Source organism: Betta splendens, chromosome 17 (genome assembly GCF_900634795.4).
Source record: "Betta splendens chromosome 17, fBetSpl5.4, whole genome shotgun sequence".
Taxonomy (NCBI): domain Eukaryota; kingdom Metazoa; phylum Chordata; class Actinopteri; order Anabantiformes; family Osphronemidae; genus Betta; species Betta splendens.
Window position 1 is genome coordinate 10048247 of NC_040897.2, and position 10366 is coordinate 10058612.

The 10366-nt window shown below is 45.4% G+C and overlaps 1 protein-coding gene across 7 annotated transcripts in view; it reads right to left on the reverse strand.

Annotated features, from left to right (window-relative positions):
- Nucleotides 1-9730, reverse strand: part of LOC114844886 (zinc finger protein 521-like) — an 86035-nt gene extending 76305 nt beyond the window's left edge. For 3 of the 7 annotated variants that reach the window (XR_008692989.1, XM_041068271.2, XM_029132555.3), the window contains exons 1-2: nucleotides 8858-9548; nucleotides 1960-2016 (exon numbers count right to left, since the gene is read on the reverse strand). Coding sequence is in view for 4 of the 7 variants with exons in the window: in XM_041068271.2 (XP_040924205.1) it covers nucleotides 1960-2016; nucleotides 8858-8897 (97 nt within the window). In the remaining 3 variants the exon portion in view is untranslated. The other 4 variants (XM_029132554.3, XM_029132553.3, XM_029132559.2 and 1 more) reach the window with 4 other exon arrangements.
- Nucleotides 9731-10366: the final 636 nt, after the last annotated feature.

Consider the following 10366-nt stretch of genomic DNA (forward strand, 5'->3'; position numbering starts at 1 on the left):
AAAAAGAAAGGGATGTATATATAAGAGAGAAGAAAAAGCACGGAGCATGTGGTTATAATTACACACAGGCAGCACAGTGGTAAAGCCAAGCTGCAGATCTTAAGCCTACTCGACACTCTCTGGGTAAAAAAGCGCACTGCCTCATTAAATCTCAGATATCACACTGTTTCTGCCCCTCTATACTATGCATAATACTGTCTATCTTGTAGAGGGCCGCTTTTGTTAGCATTTCTCCTTTGCCTTTGCTACATATCAAACATGAATGAGAAACAGGATGCGAGGCCTGCAGAACGCTTGCAGAGTCACAGAAGAGCGCGACTGGGGGTCTACTTATGAGGCAGATCCTGACACCATGTCTGATTAAGCCCTTAGCTTGTCAGGAGTCTAATGGTTATTGTGTCCGTGTCCGTCAAAGTGGCAAATGCGTGAAAAGCAGGTAAGCCTTTTTTTTTGGCACGGCGCCTCAATGTGACATTAAAAAAAGAGCTTGTTTTGCAGTGTTTTAACCGCGAGGATGGATTAATGCTGCCACGACAGACAACCGGCAACACCAGCGGCTATTAAACATTTAAAAAGTTAGCGATGACATATCGGCAAATATCAGGAGAAATCGCACACTGGTGGAAAAGTTTCTTGCCACAAACAAGTCTTTTCTTATTGACCATTCGTCGAGCTGCATCCGGAGTGTGTGTGTGTTTGTGTGTTTGTATGTGTGTTTTTGGGGGAGGGGGGGGTTAAAATATAAATCAGTCAGACGAAGTCAAATGAGGAAAGTGAGAAATTAATTTGTGCGCCCTCCTGATTTCTCCACAGGCAGACATCGATCATGTGGTGGCTGTCTCCCCTCACTCTGGAGATGGAGGTGGTGGAGGGATGGGGAGAGGGGAGATCTGTGTGTCTAAGGGGGTCGTTGTAATCAGGCACACTCATTAGCTCTGGTTTGGCTCTGGATGACAGGAGGTCTCAGAGGCAAGTCTGCCTCTTATGCCCAGTTCTTCATCCCCTCAGCTGGGGTTAGACGAGCTAAGGAGGCAGTTTCTTTCCACAGAACCACCCACACATAACCATCAATACGCACTAACACAGCCGCAGATGGATATCGCTCCACTTTTTTTTTTTTTTTTCTTTTTTCCAGAGGTGCTCAAACGTGGAGCTAAAAGTTTGCCGGCGTTTCTGCGCGAGTAACGAAGCAGAGAGGAAAAGCATTGGATGCGACGGAAAAGATGTGGTGTCGGTCAAGATGTGAACACCAGCTTTAAATAACGAACGCTTAGGTTTGCAGAGAAATAAAACGTATTTCAGTAATAGGCAGCTGAGAAAATATGGACTATATTGTAGTGGTGCATGCAGGTGCTGCATTTCTCGCAGGAGCACTCAGAAAGCTATGGGTAAACGCTGGACTAATGTGGCAGGCTAGGAGTACCCAGGGTCCCCAGCCTGCTGGGCAAAACCATCCATATCGGGTTTAAAATAACCACGCCTGAGACTTAACCTTTACCAGAGACAAATGAAATGAAAATATACAGTGTGGTGCATCAGGAGCAGGCTTCATTCATAGGGGGCTTTCTGCTAGCCTGACCTGAATTACCGCTCTGTTCCTGGAGGGCCACTGTGAATGGCACGCGTGGAGACAGGACACATTCATCTGGGGTAGCTCTATTCTACATCATACAGAAGGCCAGGAAACAAAGAGCCTGGAATAAAAAAAAAAAAAAAACTCGGGAACACACGGAAACACAAGGACAGCTAGGCGTAGGGTGGAAGCACACCTGCAAGTCTGCATGCGAGCAAACACACACACGAGGCGAAGGAGCTCGGCCGCTTTAAACCCCCCCCTCTGCACAAACAACCACGCAGACCATGCAGTTTACGGTACCGAAACCTCAAAAACAGGAAACGCACGCAGACACAGCATCCACGTTCCAGCTGAAATTGATGAAATATGAATTGGAGCATTACCGCTTGGAATGGCAGTCTGCCCGGGACTGTGCTGGTCCTCTGTCACATTGTCTTCTACTGCCAGAAAGAGAGAGAGAAGAGGGAGAAAAAGGGAAAGAAACAGTTAACAGTGGAAAAACAAGTCAGACACATTGAGATTTCCTTGTTTTTTATTATTTACTATTGAGATTTTCCGTATGGAAACTCCAGGAGATTTCAACAGCTTTCGACAACTCAACCTGCGGTTGGGGAATCCACGCAAGCCTTTCATATGTATGAGATTTGGCAACAAGGCAAACAGCCACCCACGTAAATAACATATTGGACTGGGTAATGACGTGATGAATTATGAACGCCTCCCATGAAACATCCTCCTAACATCAACAGTGACCAAGTGAAAAACACCTTGATGACTGCATTAGTGGGGGAAGCTGTACATCGCCTGAAGTGGGTATCAAACGGCACATTTGTACATTCCAAAATAAATGTGGCACCCTACAAAGCTGAATGTGATCCAAACATAGATAAAAAGAAAATTGTATATTTTGTAAAATATATATTCGCACTACCTGTCATAACAGCTAAAGCGCCTCAAAGAGCATTTGCTCTTTAACAGGGAGGCTGACAAAATAGTGACGGTTTGATCGGCACTCACATCCGCTCATTAGGCGGATGGCAACTAAACCACTTTTGACTTTTTGACAACAGCACCGGCCTTGAAAAACACGATTTCTGTTTAGTAAAAAAGTAGGAACCTTTTACACTGGAGCCTTTTTGGAACTGGTGAGAGTTCCTCGTGGCATGTCAAGTACAAGAAATGAAATGGATTTTAACAGCGGGAAGAGAACAAAAGAGTCTCCCACCTGTTCCATGTAAAATGAGGGTCTCACTGAGGACTTCTTATGCCTCTGCGTTCCACCCCTGCAGTTGAAATGCATTCTCCATTATGTCTTTTCTTTCTAGCCTTTCATTTTCCTGGGCAAAAAGGAAGGGGGAGTCTGACAGGACCTCCCAGTAGGGGAGTGTGGCAGTGACTGCCAAAGCAGAAACTGGCGCACTTTTAAAATCGCACAAAATATCCTGTACTTTGCATAATTAAGGCGGGATCCTATGGTGGCAGAAGCCTTTCCCTCAGGGGAGCGAGAGTCAGTGTCAAGCAGGGTGTCAAACCTCAATGAAAAATGAAGTGGAAAGTGTCGAGCTGTGTCTCGCGATGGCGGCGAACGTCGGAGCGGCCACGTTTCGCAGTCGGGCCCTGTCCGCACAAAACCGAACTCCCAAAGACAAAGAACAAACTACATTGGGCTTGTCTTTGATCAAAAAATACCCCCCCGTGTTAATAGCTATAAGTGATCTACACAAGAAAATATGCTAAACGAATGGTCATGGGTCTGGCAATTAATTAGCTAAATCAATTAAAAGTGATGGACTAGACGTTGGACGCCATGGAGGTACATCCCTCAGCGCCGGCAAACGGAACTGTCTCAGCCAACACGCAAACCTTGTCCTGTTAAAGGAGGCCTTAGTGACTGACGCACTGAGAGTTTAATGAGTTTCTCCAGCACCGTTGAGTGCCTTGCATCTAGGATCATTTAAATGGGCTAGAGATAGGGGGTCCTAATAAATCCCCCACGGTTCTATCAGAGATTAGAGGTGGGAGCTGGAGTTTTTGTGTTGATTACCGTCCCAGTTGGTGAGATAAAGGAGTTCAGGCAGAAAATTCTGTTTTGCGATGCCATAAGAACTTAAACATAATGGCAGTTTGGGATGATTTGTAAACCACTGTGAACGTATTAAAAGTTTTGCCATTTAAAGTAAACAACTTCCATCGCGGCGCAAGTTCCTTTTTCCTCATTTGCACCTGTCGGCGAGATAATTAATCGCTAGCTAGGAGTGATCAGAGAGCGCCAGCTGTCACGTAAGGGCAGCGTCCTGTGATGTTTCATCCTGGCTGGACATTTGATCAACAACGGCGACGCAGCACAAACAAACACCGGACAGGATTTAATTAATACCGTCCAAAGCTCGTGATCACCTCATAATGACTACGACTTCAGCTAAGCGCGAGTCAGCCCTCGCTGTTGTTAATGCACGGCTGCTATCAGGTAATTAATGTTTGACAAGGTACAGTGTATCACTCAGTCGGTGACAAACTGTAATCATGCTGCTAGGCTCGCTGATACAATACCAAACACACATGGGACCGCTGCAGCGCTGCTTCTTTGATTTTCAAAACGTAGAGCAGGAAAAGCATAATCCCACAACAAGTGGCGCAGTATTAAAGGCCACTAATTAACACACCGGCCACACTCTGAAATGAATGTAAGGCAAGTGTCATTAAAGGGTGAGCCGCGACCCCCAAGGCAGGACGCTTCCCTTTTAGGGATGAATTCAGTTTCAAACAGACAAGAGGGAAAAATATAAACATAACAAAAAAACGGATGGAAAACAAAATGTATGAAAACAGATTGATCGCCGCATGCGCCGACCGCGAAATATCAAGACCGCAAAAAACGAACGATTTAATAGACATGAATAAGCAAAACATGACACACGCTCAGCAGCTTGGACCTTTGCTAATCCATCAAATGAATTCCTGCTGTGTAAGAGACTACAGTAGAAGAGCGTGTAGACGCACACAAACGTGTGGGTATCTACACACACACACAAACGCACACACACACTGTGTGCTGTTTTCTCACCACATAGCTGTGTGTACGTGTATTAGTATCTCGCAGCAGCTTCTCTGACATAAAAAAAAAAGCCCTGAGTGTGTTCCTGGATATGCGTGACTCATCTGCTTGGTTACAGCCAGCTTGGACGATACAGTGCCGAACACAATGGCTGTGTAATCCGCCCTGACTGACCGAGAAGGAGACGCTCGCCACAGGGACTACAACTCAATTTAGCTCGGGTCAAGAGGTCAACCCTCCTCAATTAGGGCTGGGAGGGGAGGGAGGAGGACACACACTGCACATGAATAACTTTCTTAATGAGCATTATTTGAACTGGTGATTAGTGTCATAAATAATTTGCAATAGAGGAGCATGTTAATCACGTTGCATAATATTTGTAATCCTTCATATATCCCCATTTACTGTAAGCAAATCATAGGAGGAAGTCTTTAAAAAAAAAAAAAAGACTCCACCAGCAGCAATATAAAAATGTCACGGATCAATAATCCCATTATACAATTATTGCACATTTGGCTGAGGGGAAAAAAAGAGAAAGAAACATATTAATGCTATTCATACTAGCAAATGAGACACATGCAAATAAGCCCAGCGACGTAGCATTTCGTTTGCAGCGCTGGTGGAAATCAATCATTGTCTCTGAATCACCATGTGGCAGACAATCCATGACAAGAAGAGAGACACATGCCATGGAATAAGAAGAGATATCGGCCAGCTCCCGCGACACCCAGTCCAACACACTGAGCTGCATGTCAAGAGCACTGACAGCCGTGCTAATGGGATTTTTCCACGGCTCCATCATAATTTCCTTAATGATAATACTAACCATATTTTTGTGTCACATTAGAAAAGTGTTAATGGGTGTTATGCCACAGATCATTAATTGTGAGCAGAATACTGCAGCTTCCTATAAAGTATGGCTGACGCAACTGTTATTAGACAGAAGAAAGAAATTAAGAGTTTATAAATAAATACAGTGTTTACTATATTATCCATAATGAATTCATGCATATTTCAATTAAAGAGGCAAATTAGTTTTGGTTGGGTTTTTAAAAAAAAAATACTTCTAGCTTTGAGGTGCCATCACGCTGTTTTTTACTCAAACAGGCCCATGCTGTTCAGGAGTGAGAGGCAGCGTCTGTGGTTGTAACAAACATGGTCAAGTTTGTTTTCCAAAAATAAAACCTCCCAAATGTGACGAATGTGGATAAAAATATTAAATGTGTTTATTTTTTGACGGGTTAAATTTCAGAGTAAAATGTGAACATACTTTTTATGTTCTTTGTTTAGGGAAAATTAAGTTAGACTGAATTATGTCTATTTTCAATAAGACCTCATATTGAAAGTGTAAAATATTATTTTTCCTTCGTGTGTTGGCAAGTTTCGACTTCTCAATCACGTGTCGACGAGTCTCTGCTCTTTAAAGCACATTAAATATTGAGGGGGCACATGACACAGCACTGATTTCCTCACAACTGCTGCACTTAGCGCAAATGGCGCAGAAAATACATTTACACGACAGACCTGGAAACTTCCTCCTCAGCCAATAAACACACCGGGACTGACGCTTAAGAGCGCCGTTTGCGCTGCGAGCGAGAATATCAATCCAGCCCCGGATTATTCAGGAAGTGCTGCGGGACGGGCGACGTGGCAGTGATCGCACGCCACACGCAGGACCTGGACTCAGATCCTCGCTGCCCGAGCCAACGTGCTGACCTCCGCACATCAAAACAAAATTACAATGTGCCTACAGTTGAGAAATGTAGAAGCCTCAAGATTGAGTAAATGTCAGTTGCTGGGGTGAAGTGTTTGCATATAAGCGAATGATGTATGGTCTCGTCCTGTGCCATTTATTCCCCCAAGCAATAACGTAGCCGGATCTGTCTCTCAGACTTAATTGAAACGGGACTTGTAATGTTGCCCTTTTCCTCGTAGGGACCAAAAACATAACCTCTGACTCCCAGAAGCAGCCGAGACTGAGGAAGTGGGTGTGCGTGTTGGGGTACACAGGGGGAAAAAGTGCCAACTGTCACAGCATTATTTTCTCATCTCCCGCACGTAGGCTCCGTATTAGCTCGCACGCGGCTCGTGATGCCGGTTGTGGCTCGCTCACCGGCGCCTATTTTGCCTTCCGCAGAACAAAGTGTTCCTTCCGTGCAAAAAAAATAAAAAAAAGGGGCACCGTCCACATTGACCACTGCCTCGATACAACCAATAAAAGTGAAACCTGACGCCCGCGGAGCCTGTGCTGCTCACAGAGACGTACAGTGCATGCAGATAAGGCCCACACACATGAAGGCACGTTTTAAAGCGCAGATGTGTTTGTGGGGAAAATATTAAAAAAGGTCCCCGAATCAAGCCACCGTGTCTTATAGGAAGAACAGTGGAAGGTGCAGAGTCCAGCAAGTATTTGTTAAAAACAAAACAACGAGGAAACTTATTGTGGACATCTGTATAAGTGCAGGTCTGTCCCTGAGGAAGGAGTTAGACAAAGAACAATAAATAACATCTGCCTGGCCTTTTTGGGCTGGATCCAAACAGGGAAATGTCTATGACGTATCTGCATTGCTGTTCCACCAGAGCAGTTGGAATAAAGACATGAAAGTCGGCAGATCTCGCACGCTGCATTTCGTTTTTTTTCCCAATTTAAGATTTTTGTGACAGCAACAAACCAGCGTCCTCTCTGACTTCATTAGCACACCGGCTCGCTAACCTGTCTATCGCACACCTATACGCACACAAACACTAACAGATGTTCTTTTGAACGAGCACACACACACACACACACACACACACACACACACACACACACACACACACACACACACACACACACACACACTTGTAGCATCTAGGCATGCAGGCAGGAGACAATTACATATAAGTGATGGGTCTTTTGAGAACAAATGTCACCCAAACTGACAACAAAGCAGTCAATGCCAATCAGGACCGCAAAATAGAAAATCTATGCATACAGCTGTCGGCTGCGAACGGAGCAGCGCAGGTCTGGGAGCAGAATGTGGCAATTTTATAAGATGTGCATGCTCATATTTCTCCCCTCTCCTGGGTATTGATTTAAAATGGTGGCTGCATGAATGTACTAGTGCAGACCATGTAATCTTCCTTTGAGATGAAGACTTCCGAGGACGAGAGGAGAGGCAGAGAAAGGGCTCCACAGACCACAAGCTGGGAATGTGAAATTGTGGACAATTATTTGCTGGGCAAAATACAATGCCTGCCAGATGAACTGGAGCTCAACCTCCCGAAAAGCCCCAGCAGCTCCGCGACCAGAGCGCCACGGAGCAAAGGAGTGTGCGGCTATAATGCGCGTGTGTGCATGCATGTCGCTCTCTTGTCTTTAGAACCCCCCCTCCTCCTCCTCCTCCTTCACCCCCCCCCCCCCTTTCTTCCTCTGGCACCTTTCTCACGCGCTCACACACGTACAGTGCCCTGGCACACAAACGCACAATCAAACTAGCACGAAGCCAACTCTTTTAAACAGGAAGGGGTAAAAAAAAAGAAAAAAGAAAAAAGAAAAAAAAAAGCACGCACGCAAAACAAAGAAAAAGAAAAACAATAAAAAGCACATGAATTTACGCTGTGGAAAAAGACTATAAGGCGTAAACGGCACAAAGTTCAACAGTTTTTAGGGACTGTCCGAATGTTTACAACTTTCTCCGCAAAATGCCACATTATCATAATCTCCCTTTAAATTCCGTGTCAAGTATCACATGCAGACACGCCGACCCTCCCTTTGCCTAACATATAAAATGTTTCCCCCTTAGTTTGTCGGTGCGGGAGGTAGGGGGGGGCTGGGTCACGTGACCGGGCACCCCATTCCATCAGACGGCTTAAGTTCCGAGCAGGAGCGCCTTTTTAACGTATCCAGATGTTCGCCAGCGTCGCGCTGCACCGTTGCTCTCGCCACGCCACGTCCCTGCCCTGCCCTGGCACTTTAACGATCCTCGCGGCGCTGCGTGAAACTCGAGCTCCGCGTTCCCCGACGCCGAGCACGCGGAGGCTACATGCAGTCGATTTCATGCGCAGCACAACAGGAAGAACACTTCATAAATGCGTAGTAAAAAAAAAAAAAAAAGAAGAGAGGGAGACGAGGGGAAGGCTGTTAGAATTCAGTGAGCGATGAGTTCAGTTCACCTTCGTCTAGACTTGTCATCAGCTTAAAATGAAAGATTCTGAGAGCCACCAAACACAGGCTTATCACTTACCTTTCAGTGATCTTGGTTTCGCTTGCTTGCGGCGCGACATCCTATAGAAAAAACGCTGAAGTTGCTCAGTTTCTGTCTGCGAAATTGTCTAAGACGGGGTCGTCTAAAGGTACAGTCTCGCTAAATTTCGCTGACCAGAATCGCGGCTGCCTTTTTACCATCACAGAAAGATGCAACTTAGCCCCGGCCGCGCGCTCTGAACACGAATTTGCTGTTATTTTGTGATGAGTAGGTGGCTGTTATAAAATCCAATTAGCCCGATCGGCGTAAGCGACTCTATTTAGTTGACCTGGGTATCGGGAAAAGTGCGAGAATATAGTAATCCCGTCATGCGCTTCCATTCTCCGGGAAAACACACACGCGTGTAGGCATGATGTGCGCTTAGGAATAAAAGCGGAATATTTGCTTTTCGCCTCCCGCCTCAAATGCATCCGCGTGAGAAAGACATCAGCAAAACGCCTCCTGTGAGAGTGCAAAAAATGCAACAAAACCAAAAAAAAGAGGAAAAATGATAATTACACTTTTCACTTCATATCCACCTAACAGCATCAAAACTACTATAGACTCTTCCTTTCCTCACTTCAGTCAGCTAATCATGAATTAGGTTCGGGAATCTGATCTAAGTCTACGTCTAAATTGCTCTTAAAAGAGGATGAAGAAGCAGAGAGAAGATGGAAGCTCCCTCCTCATCACAAACCTGCAAGGTCTTGGACTGCGCTGTCGCTCCGGTAGTCCACATAATAATGGAAAATGGAAGCAAGGCCCCCAAAGCCATCAGGATGGCTCCAGAGGGGGCCCCTACCCCGCAGGGACTCGCTCTGTACGTAATCACTGAGGAAATCATTGTCAGCCTGCCTGCACTCACACACAGACAGAGAGGCATGATTAAAATCCTAGGGATCATGGCAAGATGCGGATTGCTGGATCTGCTGGTCCCCGGATCCGGAGTCGAACTCTAAACCCAAAGTCGGCTTGCTCACCCTGGCGTCTCCTCTGCCTCAGCTCGCCGTCGGCCACTCTCCGTCTACGGCAGACGGACTGGTCCCCCTTCTGGTAGAAATGGTTAAGCAGAAAGACATTTTCCGCGTGGCTGTTGACATATATGACACGGAATGGCTCACGCGCGGTTTTGCGACGGTCCGTTTATTTACGGTTATTAGTGTTAAATATAGGAATGTTAATAAGATAATATTTATTTTTGGACTTTAAACAGCTCATTGATTCATTTTACTCGAATAATAACAATAGCTTTCCTTTGCTTTGATATATTTCTAGTGGATTTAAAAAAAATGTATTTATATAATTATGTAATCTATTATAACTCCAGTAGTAAAATGCACTATAACCTCATTCATTTGACTGAATCTTGGAGTTGTTTATTCCAAAAGGGTCATTCCGGCTCTTTTTTCCCTCTTTGTCTTACTATTCTGTGCATAACAGTGCGTTGGTATACACCCTCACCTGCATGTGGATGTCCAGCCCCCCCACGCTACCCCTGCTATGTGAAAA